Here is a 20298-nt window from a genome sequence, read left to right as displayed (position 1 = left end):
ATGAAATGATATGAATTGATATATGATGCATATGTATGAATTGGTGCGGCGGACGCACAGGTGAGTATCAGGTGAGTATTTAATTACTGTTATGATGATGATGATATATATTGAGCTCAAATCCTGCACCATGGTTTAGTGCTTATAGTATTCACCGTATCGCACGCTCGCCTTGGATCCAAGTAGATGCTGGTCGCACAGTCCACGCGGAGTGGGTGCGACGGGCCAGTCGAAGAGTGTTAGTGAGATTTCGACTGGTGGGTGACCTTAGATTATGTGCACAGATGATTGATGAGAAAGCACTAGAGCGTAACTTGTGTGCAGAAGGCCGGACAGGTCACAGAGGTGACTCCGGCAGAGTGAGAGTGATAGATTTTGAGCTCTAGGTTCAACCGTACAAGGCTATTAGAGGGCCTCCGGTTGATTACTTTCTTGCACCTGATATGATTATTGTTGATGCATCCATACTTAACTGTTGAATTAGACATGGCATGACATGATTGATAAAGAAAAATGTTGAGATAGTAAAAATGAAGTTTTGAGAATATATATGTATATTTATATTTTACATTTCTGGGAAAGTATACAAGTTTTACGGAGAGGGGTTACAACGTTTTGAGAAATTTTGGATTTGGAAAAGAATTGTTTTACTGACCCACTCAATTTTGGTTTTGCGCCCCTCCAGGTTCAGGAATCACAAAGGTGTGGTGACTACGAGGAATTCGACGGTGTTCTGACAGATTGGACAAAATTAGGACTCACCTTCGGGTGTATCAACTTATAAATTGTATCTTAAAGCTTCCGTACTGTGCAAATGGTTACGTCACTCTCACGTGACGGCCAGCATGCCCTCTTTCGGGACGGGGTGTGTCAGTTGGTATCAGAGCATGGTTGCAATCTTGGACATTTTGAGAAGTTCTAGTGAATTCTGTCAGAACTACACCGCCTCGTAGCAAACCACGTAGTTAGAGGAACTTAGTCTCCCTGATTTAGCGGGTTAGGGGAAACTATTATTATGGTGATTCGGTATATTATCAAAATGGACATTTTAAGACGGGTTATGAGTTGAATTTGAATCACCTTATGGAATGATGAACCTGAGGGAACGAAGTAACGGTTTAACCATTTGGAAAAGATGTTTCAGATTATGCAAGTCAAAGGAATCTTCCTTCTGACAAGGGGTCGAGACGACTACCTGGTTTTGGGTATGAATTTGTATCCTGGTGGAAACAGGATTGTTAATTGTTGTCACCAGAGGAATCAGTCGATTTAAAATTGTTTAAGGACTTGTTTAAGGAAAAGTTTATCCCTCCGGCATTTATCGATGGTAGTAAGCAAGAGTTTGCAAATGTGAATCAAGGAAGTTGACGATAAATGAATATTATAGAAAGTTTTCAGACTTGCCTCGTTCCATCCAGATATTGTTGTTAATTTGGTGGAGGTGTTATATTGTTTTAAGCTGGGTGGCAAAAAGGGAAGTGGTATTTTGGGTGACCACTATCCATTGTACTTCTTACCAGGAATATACGAGATGCTGTTGAGTCTTGAGGACTCTGAGAACATGAGCAACGAGAATAAAGAAGAATAAGAAATGAATGGGAATCAAAAGAAGACGATAAAGTTAATGATTCGTCATATCAAGGATATAGAAAGATTCAGAGCTTCGAAAGAAGTGAAGCTAGAGTTAATTCTTCCAGCTGAGGTTTTAATGTCGCTGGTCAGAGTAAAAGTGATGGATATACTGGTAATCCCAGATATTTGAGACAAGGTGTCTCGAGTAAAGGAAATGTACCTTGTGCAGCAGGTACAAAATTAACACTTTGGGAAGTGTGAAATTAATGAATGTGTTTATGTGAACAGAGGGGACACATAATTGTGAATCGTCCCTAGAATCAGTTGTACTCAACAATTTTCCATGATATCATAGTGTCGATTCAGCAGAGTTATGGACTTAGTAGTTTGGTCGGATTGACCGTGAGTACAGAGAGATTTGATGAGTTATATGTTCAGCCGTACAGACCATGAGAAGTGGATTCGATTGACACATGAGAAATTGGTGAGTTATAGGCTCGGCCATACCGACCACGCGGAGTGGATCCGGCCGACGTATTATTGAGATAAGAGTTGAATCAGCCGTATTGGTCATTCTAGTTGACTTCGGCTGATATATTTCTTATTATGTATGTTATTACCTAGAGAGTAGTAAATAAATGTAGTTGAGACGAGTGTATGTATTTTGCATTGAGTATCAAAATAGTAATGTTATATCTTTGAGAGTTGTTGCCTACTTATCGAGACAACGATGATTTATCAGTATTGCGGGCTGCAAACCGTAATATTAATAACTTATTCGTGGATTCGTTAAGCAAGCAACCTGGTAGATTATTTTATGTTAGTATTGTACCTATTTAGAATGCTTAATAATAATAGAATATATATTGTATCAGTTAATTCTGTTTCATTAGATTGGTTGGTTATAATTGTGACAAGACGGAATGTTACGGGAAACCAGTACTTTCCATCGATCTGGATGACCAGAGATTACTTTTGTAAGTATGCAAAGTGGATTGAGTCAGGCCGTTATTTATGCTGTGAGAGCAAAGAGATTGTTTTCGAAAGGCTGTCAAAAATACTTAGCTCATGTGATGCTAAATGATGTTACTCGGAGTAGTGTGAAGGATGTTAAAGGGGTTAGACTTTTCTTGATGTCTTCCCTGAAAGTATACCTGGATTGTCTTCAGGCAGAGATATGAGGTTCACTATTGAATTGTTGCCAGGTATAAATTTATGTTAAAGATTGGTTCAGGATGAGTTAAGGGAAATGGAAATTCAGTTGAGAGAATTGGTTGATAAAAGTTTTATTCAACCTAGTACAACACTTTTGAGGAGCCCCAGTTTGTTGGTGAGAAAGAAAATAGACTTAGAGATTGTTCATTGATTATAGATAATGGAATCGGGTAACGATTGAGAACCGTTATCCATTGTGGTGTACTGATGTTTATTTGATCAACTCAGAGGTGCCTGTGTACTTTCAAATATTGAATTGAGATCTGGTTACTACCAATTGAATATTATAAGTGACGTTGATCATAAGATGGTTTTCTGGACTCGTTATGGTCCTTATGAAGTTTGGTGATGCTATGTGTATACTCATGCGGTTTTATGAGTTGATGGATGAAGTATTCCAATAATGCCTTGATAATTGATATCATTTTCATTGAAGATATTCTGGTATATTCTGAGCCAGAGCAGAGCATGTAAACGTATTCAGTCGGTGGAACAAAGATTGGAAGAATGTCGATTGTATGCTAAGTTTAGCAAATGCGAATGTTGGATGAATCAAGTGGCATTCTGAGATTGGTTATATCTGCTTAAGGTATTCAAATGAATTCTTAAAAGGCAGCAGAATTGAGAAATTGGAACAACCACAAGCCATAATTAAGATTCGAAAATTCTTAAGTATGTTGGTTTCGCCAGTTTTCAAAGTAACGCCATAATGTCCATAAAGCGTGTCATGTGTGTCAATTTTTGCTGAATTGTGGATGGAATGCTTCTGGGTAGAGAAAGATTCGATCAAGAAAGAGTTTTAGTAGACCTTGAGACTATGGATGAGTCTCCTCAAAGTATTCAGGTGATTAAGTTAACCTGAAGTAACCAGGAATGGCAAAAGAGATCAACAGATGGATATGCCACTAATCGAGTATATAAGGTAAATGGTTTTATATTTTTGAAGTGTTCACCATAGAAAAGTATAATTCAAGTTGGAAAGGAAGGCAAGTTAAATCCTAAATGAATCGGACTTAGCGTGATCATCGAAAGGTTGGTGAAGTTGATTATAGAATTGAATGGCTTCTAGAGTTGTCGTAAGTGCATGATGTGTTTCATGATTCGATATTTTGGAAATTTCACCACGAACAGAAATGGTGAGAATTGGAAAGGAGACAAGATAAGATTTAGACATATCAGACCATTTTTTATCACTAAAGGAATCAATAAAGTTGCATACAAGTGGTGATGTCTTCAGAGTTGGCTAAGGTACTTAATGTATTTTGGGTTCGATACGTTGTCACTAGGTGGCAGATTCGTCACATGAGATTCTGGTGCAACTATTGAGAATTAAATTGGATTCGACTTGATAAGGAACCAAGGACGACTTTGGATTGGAAAAAGAAGGTCCTGAGAATTAAGACAGAGTAAGTGGTAAAAGCTTTGTGAAGGAAATCATTCAGTAGAAAATTATGTGGGAGAAAGAGAATCGGATGAGAGAGATTTACCCGAAGCTATTGTTGGAGTATGGTTGATTTAGTTGGTTACTGGAATTTCGGGGACGAAATTCTATAAGGAGGGAAGATTGTCACAGCCCGTCCCGGAATTTTAATTCCGAGGACGTGAAAAGACGAAAATGCCTTTAAACGGGACTAAGGGGCGAAAATTTAACAACTGGTTTTACTTAAAGTTCCTAAGTTATTTGGTTTTAGGAACTTAAACTAGGCTTAAGTTTGGATTTTTATGTTGGAATTTATGAAATTGGGATTGGGGTTGCACACGTGGGATCCCCACACCTCAAAACCCTCCCCATAACCCGTAACATTGTCTCTCTCTCTCCTCCCTCACGAAACTCTCAGTTCTCTATCCCTCTCCTTCGAACTCACACGGACCACCACAAAACCACCCTAAACTTCTACCAACGACGGAGTTAAGACCACCATCGAACTCCTGGAACCTCCAAGATCACGATGGTATCCATTTCAGGTAAGTTTTGCTTCGGAAAACCCTAGTTTTTAAGGTCCCGTGTTTATGTACTGTTCATGATCTTTTAAATGGTTACGATTTAGGCTAAAAAAAGATCACAGCGAGCTTAGTGAGGTCCCAAGGAAGCTCGGAGTGCTTCGTTGGAAGTTTTTGGACGTAAGAACACGGAGATCGACAAGTTCAAAGTTTGGCCGGAGCTTTCGAGGCGTTTTCCGGCGAATCCCCGACGATTTAGGAGTCGAGGTAGGTATCAATCTCTTCGTCTCGTCAATTACTACAACTTTCCTTTTTGTTTCACTCAATTGCGTTGAGTATTGAAGAAGTTATACTCATTTGAAAAATACCCAGTTTCCGGCGACCTCCGAGGCTTTCGAGGCAGTTTCCGGCCAAAATACGGCGAACTAGGTGTTGTGCAAGGTACCATTCTCTTTGTCTCTTCAAGGGCTACAACTTTCGTTTTTGAATCACTTGATTTCGTTGAGAAATGACAAAGTTATAGCAATTTGAAAAACGGCCGCCGGAAAAACCAGTCCGGCGACCCAAGGAAGAAGAAGGTGCGCGTAGGTCCGTGCCTTCCTTGGCGCGTGGGGGCGCGTGCTACAGTAAAAAAATTATTTTAAAAATATGTCAACGTCCGTGACGTCGAGTAGATCACTGTGGTATATTCATATACCCAAATTGAGCACCGTATGAGAAAGTTATTAAGGATTGTTGGTTAGGTGTTCAAATAACGTTTTATAGTTTTTGCATTTAGGTGAAAATATGAATTGACGATCCGACCGTTGGATCGTTACCAAACTTTGATACGTTGTAATACGTAATATTTGAGGATTATTGGAACTTACGGATTGGGAATCCGAGTTACGGATCTTCCGGAATTGGAATTGTAAGTTCATAAAATAAAATGTTAACCGTCACTTAGTTTTGGAAATTGACGGAGATCCGACTGTTGGATGGTAATGAAATTTTAGGATGTTATGCTAGAGATATATTGTGGACCTCTGGCAGTTATGGATTTAAAATCTGAGTGGCAGATCTTCCGGATCGATCAACGTAGTGACGTATTTTATATAAGTTATACATTCTATCGATATGAATTCTGAGGTTGGATTTGATTACTGTTCTAGGCGGCGATCGTCATGACGCCTTGGCGTATTGTGCTAGGGAGTTGTAGGGCGAACTCCAGGTGAGTGGGCAGTTTGGTTTTCCGTATACATATATACTTGCCGTTTTCCCAGAAATTGAAAATGCATGAAATTATGCTTTTAATGAAAATGTATAAAAGTATATGAGATATATTAGTTGAAATGCCATGCATGAAAGTATATGAAAAGTAGATAGAAATGTGAATCGAATTGCCATGCATGAAATGATATGAATTGATATATGATGCATATGTATGAATTGGTGCGGCGGACGCACAGGTGAGTATCAGGTGAGTATTTAATTACTGTTATGATGATGATGATATATATTGAGCTCAAATCCTGCACCATGGTTTAGTGCTTATAGTATTCACCGTATCGCACGCTCGCCTTGGATCCAAGTAGATGCTGGTCGCACAGTCCACGCGGAGTGGGTGCGACGGGCCAGTCGAAGAGTGTTAGTGAGATTTCGACTGGTGGGTGACCTTAGATTATGTGCACAGATGATTGATGAGAAAGCACTAGAGCGTAACTTGTGTGCAGAAGGCCGGACAGGTCACAGAGGTGACTCCGGCAGAGTGAGAGTGATAGATTTTGAGCTCTAGGTTCAACCGTACAGGGCTATTAGAGGGCCTCCGGTTGATTACTTTCTTGCACCTGATATGATTATTGTTGATGCATCCATACTTAACTGTTGAATTAGACATGGCATGGCATGATTGATAAAGAAAAATGTTGAGATAGTAAAAATGAAGTTTTGAGAATATATATGTATATTTATATTTTACATTTCTGGAAAAGTATACAAGTTTTACGGAGAGGGGTTACAACGTTTTGAGAAATTTTGGATTTGGAAAAGAATTGTTTTACTGACCCACTCAATTTTGGTTTTGCGCCCCTCCAGGTTCAGGAATCACAAAGGTGTGGTGACTACGAGGAATTCGACGGTGTTCTGACAGATTGGACAAAATTAGGACTCACCTTCGGGTGTATCAACTTATAAATTGTATCTTAAAGCTTCCGTACTGTGCAAATGGTTACGTCACTCTCACGTGACGGCCAGCATGCCCTCCTTCGGGACGGGGTGTGTCATTAAATTTCAAAAGTACAGCAACTTAAATTTAAAAACTACAACTTATATTTAAAAACTACAGCTGAAATTTAAAAACTACAAATTGAATTTAAAAACTATAACAACTTAAATTTATAGGAAAAAAATGTTGTTAAATGTTTTTTTATGTTGTTTAATGTTGTTTCATGTTATTTAATTTAATGGCTTAGGAAGTTATAGGAAAAAAAATATAATTTAAAAAAACTTAAAATTTTTTGTTAAAAAATAAAAAATAACGACTAGTTGACATCAACTAGCTAGCAGTTACAATTTGAATTCTGGTCCGGCCCGGGGCCAGTTGGTTGGTTGCTTTGGATACGTTTTCATACTATTTTCGATCCTCTAACCCTCTGAACCTTTTGATTGGAGATGGTCTAAGAAACCCATGGCCTCCAAGTGTCCAATTAGCAATCAAGTCAAGCACCCTAAAGTGTTTTCCAAGTACAAGATGGCAAGATGGCCCACTGACAACTTTAAGGCATGAGAGTCTAGGAGTAAAAGGAGCAGGCTTACTCATATGTCAATTTTAAGCCACTTGACAACTTTAAGGCATGAGAGACAGAATCTCTAAACGAATGCCATTGTTTTGAATGATTCATTAGTGTGGTTGGGAGAGACGGTTCCGACAGTGGGAAAGGATCCAACTTTCATAATTTGAAAGTACTTATATTAGTAATAAAAGGGTTTAGGTTTTGCTAGTTTGGTCCTTGATGGTTGCAGAAGTATTATCTTTCATTGAAGTGGTTCGTGTTGGATTTTGCGCTTGCTGTCATGCTCGTGACTTTGAGTTTTCATCTTGTTGTTTGTTTTCGTGGATGTTTCTTTGTTTTTCCCTTAGGGGGTTTTGGCTTCATCCCCTTGCTTGTATTGTTTACTTTTCCTTATTTAAAAATTTTTGAGATAGGGAACCGAGGGGTCGTTCTATCAAGGAGTTAGTCATTTCTCATCGCTCTGAGCGGGAAGAAAGTAGTCTACTTGTAGTTGACGACTATTCCTGCGGTATGGTTCTTTCTTTTTGCATTGTGTTGGTTTAGAGAGCAAGGTTTTTACTATTGTAGTCCGACGACCAAGCTTTATGCGTAGCTCGACTCGCCTAATCAATTAGCATTCTTATTAAAACAAAAAGTAATACAATTTCAATATGTTAATGATGAAAACGGGATTGTCTTCGAAAGTCTAGCCCATCAAGTAGTATGACTTTTTAAATAATCTTCACTGTTTGATTTTTTTTAGAATCAATCTTTACGTTCATTTTCAAAACTGTTTCATAATTTGAAAGTACTTATATTAGTAATAAAAGGGTTTAGGTTTTGCTAGTTTGGTCCTTATTGGTTACAGAAGTATTATCTTTCATTGAGGTGATTCGTGTTTGATTTTGCTCTTGTTGCCATGCTCGTGACTTTGAGTTTTCATCTTGTTGTTTGTTTTCGTGGATGTTTCTTTGTTTTTCCCTTAGCGGGTTTTGTCTCCATCCCCCTGCTTGTATTGTTTACTTTTCCTTATTTACTAAATTCGGAGATAGGGGACCGGGGGGTCGTTCTATCAAGGAGTTAGCCATTTCTCATCGCTCTGAGCGGGAAGAAAGTAGCATACTTATAGTTAACGACTATTCTTGAGGTTTGGTTCTTTCTTTCAGCTTGTGTTGAGTAAGGTTTTTACTATTGTAGTCCGATGACCAAACCTTATACGTAGCTCGACTCGACTAATCCATTATCATCCTTATTAAAAAAAAAAAATTCAATATGTTAATGACGAAAACGGGATTGTCTTCGAAAGTCTAGCCCATCAAGTAGTATGACTTTTTAAATAATCTTCATTGTTTGATTGTTTTTAGAATCAATCTTTACGTTCATTTTCAAAACTGTTTCATAAACACATATGTAATGCTTTTCAAAAAAGACCTAATCGGATAAATGATCCTCGTAGTGACAAGATAATCGGAAGATAGCCCATGTGAGAAAAAAAAATTTAAACTCTTATAGTGTAGTCCGTTAGCAAATTTAGTCCAAAAATGATTTTTTCATTAAATTACATTTTTATCCTCTATTTAACAGACATTTAACAAAAAAAAAAAAAATTTAGACTAAATTTGCTAACAAAATACCATCATAAAATCTCAAAATCCTAATTTTTTTTAACCATAGAACCTATCTTCTGATTAGGCCTTCAAGAAATACAATCCTCAAATCAAAGCACAACCACAAATAAATAAAGATTCATCTTTCTCAATTTCTCTCTTATTAGTTTTCATTTTGTCAATTGGATGCCACTTTATTGTCGGAAGAAAGAAAAACACAACTAAAAAGCCAGCTACCAATTAATTATGTCAAACTACCGAGTGAACTCGTCCAAGCATGTGTTGATTAGCCTGAAGGGGGCCAAGTTTCAAGGACCCGAGTGAACTCGTCCAAGCACGTGTTGTTCAACTCTAAGTTGCCAAATATCTCCTTCATGGCCCATGCATTTGACCTTATCGACTCACCTTCTTTCTCCACCATCACTCGCCTAGTCACTTCGGCCACCGAGTCACTCGTAAACGACCCATCTTGCTCATCCCTTGGTACCTCCAACCCGACCCGCTTCTCGTGCATTAATCTCGAGATCAACCCTTGGTCCGCATTCGCACCCGAAAACAAAATCAAAGCCCGCCCAAACCCTAATGCCTCGACAACAGAACTCCAACCGCAATGAGTTAGGAAACCCCCAACCGAGGGATGACCTAGAATCTTAAGTTGTGGGGCCCAACCTCTCAATACCAAGCCTCGATCTTCCACTTGAGTTTGAAACCCGAATGGAATGATGTCGGACCCCAACACGCCCTCCACTAGCGGGCGATTGTTGACCACCCAAATAAAGGGCAACCCGGATTTCTCTATCCCACGTGCCAACTCGTGCATCAACTCTTGACTCAGAGTCACCTCGGTGCCGAGGGCGATGTAAACCACCGAGTTCGGTTTCTTATTTTCGAGCCACTCTCTCAACACTCCCCACTTCTCATCCCCTCGATCGTCAGCGACGCCATGCTGATGTGGTGCTGAGCCGAGAGGAAGCAGCCCGAGTGGAACAACGGGTTTGCCGTAGATCTTCCTGAGCAAACTCACCGCGTCAGATTCGAACTCGGTGCAGCTCCGCATAGTCACAAAATTACAATCTTGAATCGCACCCGAGAGTCTCTGAAAATCGGAGACCTCGTCCATGCAATCCCAGTGGCTCACCATCTCATGCAGCTTAAAAGCAACGTTGGAAGGATAGTCGACCCACTCGGGGACAACCGTAAAGTCCTCCGGCCGCTTGCGTTTATCACTGAGTAACTCGGACGGAGGACCGAAGAAAGCCAAGGTAGTGGCGTTGGTGATGTTGAAGTAGACCGAGTTGACTCCGAGCTGAGTGGCGACTCGAGGCATCCAGTAGCAAATGAAGTCATGGACGACCCAGTTGACGCCCGAGTGTTGGATGAAATGCGTGACTGAAGGCTTGAGCAAGTCGTAGGCTTTCTTGAGGTAAGGGACTTTGTTGATTGGTAGCTCGGAGGTGGACTCAACGGATTCCGGTAAGCCGTCAACGACGGGGAGAGGAAGCTCGACGAAATCGATGAGCGGGGAAAAGGAGGAGGATCGGAGGCGATTGATGTTTTTGGGGGTGGAGATGAAGGAGATTTGGTGACCCTTTTGAGCCAAGAACTTGGAGACCTCGAGAAATGGCATTAGGTGGCCGTAGGCTAGCCATGGGAACATGGCTATTTGAAGTTTCTTCTGATCTTTTCTCTCCATGTGTTCGACGATTGGGTGTGAGAGGAGACACTCTCAGGCTTTTGATGTCAGAAGCTGTAATTACAGAGTAGTCGTGGCATGGAGATGAGAATTGATAAAGTTGGTAGATCAGCAGTCATTGTACATATGACACGGCAAGCTGCTCACAAGAATTTTTTTTTTTTTGGTGAATACAATAATCATTATTTGGGTCCCTTGTTTTGGCAGGTGGAGGATTGCTTTCAAGATAATGACAATATGAAATTGTGCATGTCCACAAAGAAAATAAGTTGCGATGAATAGTTTAGCCATTTGTAGTCTTGATTTAAATTAAGGTAATTTTTATTTTGATAATCCTTTTTTTTGTTTAATTAGTTTTAATAGTGGGAATCAACTTGGGATTAAAGACACAAACCAACAATATAGTTCCATGTCAACAGCACGGTCAGCAATATCATAGCTAGGCTATTATACACTAGAAGAAAAAAAAACTTATTTACCATGGTTGATGCCCGTGATAAATTGTAATCTACCACGGGCATCGTGCCCGTTAGTATTTTAGATGTGATGAAAAGTCTTACTTTCTACCACGGGCTATACCCGTTGTCAAATGCAGTGTAACCACGAATTATGCCCATGGTAGATTGATAGCTAACACCATGTGTTATGGCCATTGTGGATTACAAATTGATCACGGCTAGTGCCCGTTGTTAAAAAAATTCAAAATATAAAAAAGATAAAAAATGATTTAATAAATAAATATATACATAATAATAATAAAGATATTTATTTACAAAATTGCATATTTACACAAAATCACTGAGTTATACTTTACATTTATATACCAAAACATGTATAGACTTTGTTTCACACTCCAAAACAAAACTCAAGTCCTAGTTCCAACCTTGATCTTTCAATGATATTCATCTTCTTTGCAATCGTTTCTTCAAGAAGACACATATCCCCAGCAAGCTAATCACACTTCAAATTTGCAGGTACCTGTAAATGTAGTAGTTGATATGAGTTGTTGAAACACCCCAACCCCATTTTTATTTAAAAATTGTTTTAAAGCCTTAATGGGTGAGCCCGTGGGGCCCACCTTGTTTTATTTTTTTGTGTTTTCCGGTCTCTCTTTCCTCTCTCAGTTCTCTCTCTTCCTCTCACCCGAGCTCTCTCCCTCGTCTATCTCCTTCCCGTCCTCGCATGAGCACATACCCATCACCACACCACTCTCTCCGACGTCAACGGCGTCATCATCATCATCATCATCAATTCGTTCTCTCTCTCTCTCAGTTGTTGCGAGGACAACAAAAACCCGTACACGATGCTCCAACGCAGACCGCTCATTTCGAGGCCATTTCCGGCCAAACCACGGAGATTTGGCCGACGTGTAAGGTATCAATCTCTTCGTCTCCCGAGTATTGAAGAAGTTATACTCATTTGAATCTTACCCAGTTTCCGGCGAGTCCAACGGCTTTCGAAGCGTTTTACGGCCAAATAACGGCGAGTTAGACGTCGTGTGAGGTACCATTCTCTTTGTCTCTTCAAGGGCTACAACTTTTGTTCTTGTTTCACTTGATTTCGTTAAGTATTGTCAAAGTTATGGCCGTTTAAAGTGGGTGCGGATTTCCGGCCGAATTTCCGGTTTTCTTTCCTATTAGGTCCGGCGACCCACCAAACCAAAGGCCTTTGGGCCTTCCCTGCCGAGCCCAACCCCTTTTGGTTGTAAGGCCTTTGGGCTCGTGTGTGTGTGTGTTTTGGACTGGGTGTGTGTGTGTGGGTTGTGTGGTGTTTACGTGGGGTGTGTGTGTGTGTTGTGCATGTGTGGGTGTGTGTGTATGTGTATGTTTGTGTACTGTGTATGTGGGCTGTGTGTGTGTGTTATGTTGTGCATGTGTGTGTGTGTGTGTGTGTTTATGTAGTATGTGTGTGTGTGAGTGTGAGTGTGAATGTATGTGTGTGAGTGTGTGTCTGGATTTGGGCTTAAGCGCAAACCACCCCCTTTTGTACCTAACATGTCCAAAACCAAAACCCAATTGATCCTAATCTTATTTAAACCTAAACCCTAATCCGGATTTCAAGTCTAAAACCCGTTAAACCTAATTTAACCATTGACCTCCGGTCAACGTTGACTTTAGGGTTGACTTTAGGGTTGACTTTTCGGGTTTTCGTTCGGGACCCTTTTTAGGGTAATTTGACGTTCTGAATCCGCTTCCAATGTTCATTTTCCCAAATTCAATTGCTATTATATAGTTTTATTAATTGAGCCCTTCATGTGCTTAGGGGCAATTATTGTGACGTTTCTGTCTTCGCTAGTGGCGCAGTTTTTGGTGGCTAAGTACTGTGAGTGGACCCTTTCTAAAATTATATGATTTTATAGTTTAATTGCATAAATGATTAGCATGCCTACGAGTTTATGATTTGATTTATGTGAAGCTTGTTTATTAAATATATTGATTTTCGTCTCGTGTTTTTGGTGAGGAATTAAATGTTAGCCTATTTTGAGCTATATTTTAATATATCGTATTTTCTATAAAAACCAGGATCTGGTAGACTATCTGATGAATGACGATAGGATGCTAGAACGTGTTTTAGAAACCCCTCTTTATAGTATAGACGATGGATGACTTTATACTATGAAGTGGTTATTTATGAGAGGCGTAACTATTTGTGCGTACCTAGTAGATACTATGCCGCCTGGGGCGAGGAACTGGTGTTGGCATTTAGGCCGGGAGAAATAATCCCTAGCTGCGGGCTGAAGGACATGGAGCAGGTATTGGGCCGGGAGTTATATTTATTCGATGATCTTTCTAGCAGCACACTGCGTTTACGAGACGATCTATTATACGTTTACTGTTTTGATTTCCGCGATATGACTTTTGAGATATTTTTGGCATGCTAGGATTTTGATTAAATCCATCACTTATTATGCTAGTAGTTTTCATTATATAAACTGTGGGGGTTAGTATCTTGATAACTGTTTTATTATTATTGTATATATAAACTTGGTCCACTCACCTTTGTTTTGCGCCCCCATTCAGGGCTTAGGATCAAGGCACCTAATCCCGGCGTCAAGATACTTTCGCAGCAGCATCTTTGAATCCTCTCGATGTAGGACCCACTTCTTTATTCATTCAATTTATCTTAATTCTTTTTAGTGATTAGGTTTAGTTGTATGCTCTGAACACGTTCCTAAATTTTTAATTCATTGTATTTTTAAATTTCTAACCCTTATTTATTTCTTATCCTTAGCTTTTGTATCAATTAATGGCTTTCGTCACCCTCGGGTGTCGGCCAACACGTGTCTATCCTGGTATTCAGGGAATATCAGGGTCGGGGCGTGTCAGTTATAAACCCTTATGAATTAGAACCACCAACCACCTATGAGACACAAGGAAAAATATCAAGCTTAGAAATCAAAACTCATCACTCAAGGACATCATATACAAAAAAATTTATATCCACAAAATCAATTACACAAAGGTGTAAGCAATCATGGTTCAAGTAAGTACATGGTGCCTGTAAAAAATAGATGATCGTTAGAATTCAAGGCTCCTTTTTTATTTCAAACCAACTGTCATAGATTAACTTTCTTACTAGAAGAGTATTGTGATATGAAAAACAATAGTGAAAATCTAGAAAGAGAGACACAAAGAGACCTCATGTATTAGTATCAAGCATATGAATATCAATGTGCATGCTTTCCTCTGTGTGTGTGAGAGAGCGAGACAAGAGAGATGACAGTTTTCCATAGAGCTTACATTACAGTAATTAAGTAGTGGCCATTTACCATAAATATGTTCTTAGTTAGAGTAATAGCACTTAAGTCAGTACCTTCTAGCGTCAAACCATCTCCAAACTTCAATCTGCCAAACATTTAAGGAAACACTTCAATGTCCCAATTTTTATAATCTTGTCCTGTTCGATTTATGTCAAATTGTCAATCCCCTGCTTATTTTACACATATATCAAGTGAAAAAAGTGAACTTGATTAATTCATGATTGGAGACAAAAGCAATACACAACACTAGGCCCACTAACAAACACTAGCCAAAATTTAAACAAGTCTTGTTTCAGTTCATACATATAAAAGCTTCACTAATAAAACCTAGTCTCTCCGCACATGCAGATTAAAGCCTCTACAAGATAGTATTGCCAGGTTTCTCATTGAGGCATACACATAGTACCCAATACTGGACAAAATAACCAAAAGATTAAAGTGACAAGCAAAGAGAGATAAAGTGATAAGTTTTCATTAGATTGTTAACTATAAAATCTTAACAACATTCAAGAAGTTTTCAAGACCAAATGCACATTATTCTATCACCAACCAGATAAGAATGTAAATCGACCCCCTTCTCCTTTTGAAACCAAATCAAATATCATTCACTGGATTCTACTAACCCAACATCGATCTTTAGTAAGCTATAATCAGAAATATTAAAGTAATACACAGCAGATCTGTATTCAAGGAATACAAAATCGTTTCCTCTTACACTCTTTACAGCGAACTACCCAATCCTTGTTGTTCCTTTGACATCGATGGCACATCAACGCACCTCCTTAAAATCCCAAAACAACAATTAAATTATAAATCATCAGTGATAACAAATGACAAAAAAAAAAAAAAAAGCCAGCGTACTAATGGGAATAGCTCCTATTACAAAAAATCCTCCAACAATATTAGCAATTAGTGGAAGTAAAACATAGAAAAAAAGAACAAACCCTAAACAACGAGAGAACTTATGGAGAATAGATAGGGTTGGAATTTGCGGAAAAATGATGAAATAACACCAAGAAAATTCGTAGAAAGAAACCCTAGGAAACTGACATACCAAAATCAGGAGGCACAAAAAATACCATAATCGAGACTATATAGTCTGAAATCGAGATTCCAACTTGAGAGAGAGAGACAATCCAAATCAAACTCACTGAGAGGAAGAGACAGTGAGAGGGCTGAGAGCTTGAGAGATCGTGAGACTATCGCAAAAGAGCCAAATGCAACTACAAGACCACTCAATTCATACCAAATTTATAGAGAGAGATTAGTGAATAATATTTTGCGTCCTAGAAAAATAGAACGATGTGAAGAGAATGATTGAGGGGATAACAAAATATAACTGCAAGCGACTGGTGGGAACTTGAACGACAGTTTGTTCGCTTAGTGGGTTTTTAATTAAGTTTTCTTTCCAATAAAAAATATAGTAACTTTATTATTGGGACTCTCTTATAGCCATAAAACTAAAAGTATATTGGGACTCTAATACGGCGCAACACCCATTAATTGGTTAATACATTTGTTGACCCTAAAAACTACCAAGCCTACGTGGCGCGCAGGCCGAGTAATCTATAATCTAACTACGTCATTCGGTTGAATGTCGGGCGTGCCAACTCGTCGGCCGAGGAGTAAAATTCGTTGATGTTACGTTGGGTGCATGGCTGACTTCTGCGTCTTGCAATTGTGACCGAGGAAGGAACACGTCTCGGCCTCTTGGGTTCTCGAACCTGAAGACAAGGATACTATTCTTACAAAGTTCACAAATCGTCGTCGTCGGATTCGGCCACACTCTCACCGAATCGACACCAAAGTGTAAGGGCACAAATACTCAAAGCAAATGTGTCTTAACCATAAACATGGTTCGGCCGTCGGAATGCCGAACTCTAAATCCCACTTGAGAGTATCTAATCATAAACCAACTCGGCATGCAATGTGCCAAGCCTAATAAACTGTAACACCTCACCTCGCCGAGAAGGCTAATGAGATGACCTCGACCAATAAGGATTCGGAAATCCTTCTCGACCAAGACTTGGGATAGATAACCAGTCACCCTCGACGCAGTGCTATCTATGCCAACTGAAGATGCTGCGAGACCGGCTGGTTATACGGTGACAGTGCTATCTATGCCGACTGAAGATATCACCGGTTGCATTCATAATGTTATTTATCCAAACTGAAGATGTGTTGGCGGAAAAAGAAACGAAAAAATCTCAAGGTTGTTGAGAGAATTTGCGCAGGGCAGTTGTGTGTTGAATTGGAGGGGCTTTGAATGTTGCATGCGACTTTGTATTTATAGTGACGAATACGCACTGGTTGATAAGATGAGAAAGACTCCTAAACTATTAAAACTCATCTTAACTCATCGAATCCAAGATAACCTGCATGCTTGGATAACGTCCATCTAATCAACCACCAATTATATACATATATATATATATATATGTGTGTGTGTGTGTGTGTGTGTGTGTGTATGTGCGTGTGTGTGTGTGTGTGTATATATATATATATATATATATATATATATATATATATAACAAAGTTTGCACCTTTCCAATGAGTTCGCAGACCTAATGTCGCCAATTATATATATATATATATATATATATATATATATATATTTATGTATATGGCTGGTAGCCTTTGACACGGCATGCATGCCATGTCCATCATCAATTCGCTTCATCTACCAACATCCATAAACCTAGCCCTCTTAGGTCTCCTATCTCATCCTCACCTCATCAACAATAGCCATCATCATTCTGATCAAATGAATTTTAAATCCATTTTACTTCCAAGTGCTGTCAGACATCCCAAATCAATTCGAATTGTACTGCTTTTCCGAGACATGAATCGCTTTCTATTTATCTGGTTTAAGAAGACACCGAGATAATTCATATTAAAAGATAATTATGATAAAAACCATAATATTATCTTTTAACAAAATTATCTTCACTTTTCCATTCGACGGTTGATAACTATGCTTACTCAACGACCTTGATTACACGGAGCGATGGTGTAAAATTAGGTCCAAACAACATTTAAATAAAATTATACATATAAGTTTTTATGTTGTAATTATGGTAAAATTTTGATATCTTAAATTTTAAATATATAGTTCTATTTTAATTTTACATAGTTCTTGAATTGTAATTATCACTCTTTATTTGTTTTGGTCAAATCGCATTGAAGACAAACCAAATTTGGGTGTTCTGGGTAGTCACGAAAGCAATGGAAGTCTCCTTGCCTCCCTCCCACATTTTGTAGATTTTATTTATCATTATTTGTAACATTCATGTCATTTATTGATTGAAATTCTCCGCATCACTTTTAATTAGGACTATTAGATATTATCGGGTTTAAAGGTTAAACAAAAGGGTAGTATTTCAAATATAATAATAAATAATAAATTATGAAAGAAATATTTTGTTGCAATCAATAATCAATATAGTAATAAATAATAAGTATGTTTGTACCATACTTGACTAATCCCGGAACTACTGAGCACCGGTCAACGTTATATCGTCAATGACCCATAAGAGTTTCCCTCCAACCAGGAGGCCAATCACAGCGCGACACGTGTCAACATCAAAAGCCAATCATAGCGCGACACGTGTCAACATCGGAAGCCAATCACAACACGACACGTATCAATGTCAGAACAAAGCTAGAAACTCTCTTCTATAAAAGGAGATCATTCCCCCACAATATTTCCTAATATCATTTGTACTAAATCATTCACTAGTACTCACTAAAAGAGAGCTTGAACCTATGCACTTGTGTAAACTCTTCACAATTAATGAGAACTCATCTACTCCGTGGACGTAGCCAATCTGGGTGAACCACGTACATCTGGTGTTTGCTTCCCTGTCCCTATCTATTTACATACTTATCCACACTAGTGACCGGAACAATCTAGCAAAGGTCACAAACTTAACACTTTTTGTTGTACCAAAGTCCTCGCTGATTTTGTGCATCAACAAAGTAATATAATGATTCTAAATATATTAAAAAAAACATAAAAACATCCACCACGGGCTGATGGCGTGGTGAATTTTCAAAAGGTCATGTGGTCGTTTGAAGTAACCACTACGAGCATATTACGTGGTGGTTTTGATATTCCATCATGGGATTAAAGACCGTTGTAGATTATTCACTTTTAACAACGGGCCGGAATCTAACCGTGGTAGATTAATGTTATCTACCACGAGCTACACTTGACCGTGGTAATTGAATAGTTTCTACCACGAGTTATTGATGCCCGTGATGGAATTGACGTGGTAAATATGCTGTTATGCACTAGTAATAGTTTGTTATAACAGAAATGAGAAATGTAACTAATCATAGCCTATGTTTAATTAGTCTTTACTTAAGTTATTAATCAATTATTGACACTGTACAAGTACCCCAATGATTCAATGAAAGATATTTTTCTACACTGTTATAAAAATCTCCGCCTAGCGCCCCGATTAATGCTTATGCATTTGAAAATTAAGAAAGGGCGTCTAGACTTGTTGAGGCGCTCGCCTAGACCTCTTAGACACCGGCCTGACCCATCCAGATCCACCTAGACACCTGCCTAGGTTGCAACTTACTTAGATAAAAAATAGATAACTTTCCTTTTGTATTTTATTGTTTCCAATAAATTGTAAGAGACTTATTGAACGCTTAAATAAACACACATTAAATGTTTACTCCCTATATTTTCATTATGTTTCAATACTTCATAATATATATGTCATTTTATTTTCTAGTTTATGATGAAATTATATATATTTTAAGTATAAACAGACACTTATTTATACGAAATACAATAGACTTACTTAAATCCGCCTAGGCCTCTAGTCCGCCGCCTGACGAGCACCTAGCGTCTTTTAAAACCTTACTTTTTCTAATAGAGATATCTCAGTCTAAATTTATTATTGAGTCAATTTGTTTGGGCTCTTGCTTTTAGCCCCTTTTTTCAACATAAAAAGTAGCTTTAGGCCAAATTATTGGATTGCTTTATGGTGTGAGATATTAATTAACATCTAAACACTTAAATGAATCAATCATGGTGCAGGTGATTCATATGTGGAGGTTAGTTTAATGGTAATGGGAAATATGAGACTAGTGTTCAAAGGAAAGGGATCGTCGCCGGATTCTTTTCCTGAGGATCATAGGGATTTCGTGATCGTGATCGTTCATCGTACATCGTAAGGTTAGTTTTCATTAGGTACTATTTATATTTAATTTTAAATTTTAAAATGATTTTTTACCGCACAATGTACGATGAACGGTCACGTTCGTGGATCATTTTCCGTGTTCGAATGAGGGAAGATGAGTTAATATGATTAAGATAGTCAACAATTGGATTCCATTTTCTGTTGTAACCAAAATACAAAGTAAAATACAGAGTGAAAATCATTTTCCATACCAAACTGTAAAGATCATTACAAGAAAATTCGAGAATTCTTCTATGATTATGACGTTCGAAAACGGACTTATCCAACATCTCACAAGCCACTAGATTTTAATTAGCTTTAATATCAATTATTGACACACATGATTTGGGTGCACAACTATTGACATACTTTAGGTTTTCCTGTTTCAAATTGGATAATCTCTTACATTTTAGGATTTAAGTACCAAACTATGGTGTCAAATGATAGTGTGTGTATGTGTGAGTGTGTGTGTATGTATGTATCTTCTTATATGTTGTTGAGAGAGATAGAGGTTTAAGGATGGTAGGTGATAGATAGAGAGTGAGCACACAAAGCTTCTGAC

At 38.5% G+C, this 20298-nt stretch overlaps 1 protein-coding gene and 1 long non-coding RNA gene across 2 annotated transcripts; one reads left to right on the top strand and one right to left on the bottom strand.

The window, feature by feature from the left end:
* Window positions 1-4535: 4535 nt before the first annotated feature.
* Window positions 4536-7002, top strand: LOC139192393 (uncharacterized). The gene is made up of 5 exons (XR_011576540.1): window positions 4536-4752; window positions 4836-4995; window positions 5101-5169; window positions 5880-5938; window positions 6802-7002. It is a non-coding gene; the product is annotated as an uncharacterized lncRNA (long non-coding RNA).
* Window positions 7003-9371: 2369 nt separating this feature from the next.
* Window positions 9372-10778, bottom strand: LOC139190731 (UDP-glycosyltransferase 91C1-like). Its single transcript, XM_070811188.1, has one exon. It carries the CDS (start codon window positions 10776-10778, stop codon window positions 9372-9374), a length of 1407 nt encoding a protein of 468 aa, XP_070667289.1.
* Between the last annotated feature and the right edge of the window lie 9520 nt (window positions 10779-20298).

Source organism: Malus domestica, chromosome 02 (assembly GCF_042453785.1).
Source record: "Malus domestica chromosome 02, GDT2T_hap1".
NCBI lineage: Eukaryota > Viridiplantae > Streptophyta > Magnoliopsida > Rosales > Rosaceae > Malus > Malus domestica.
Note: the sequence above shows the minus strand (reverse complement) of the source record. Positions and strands in the feature narration are given on the sequence as shown.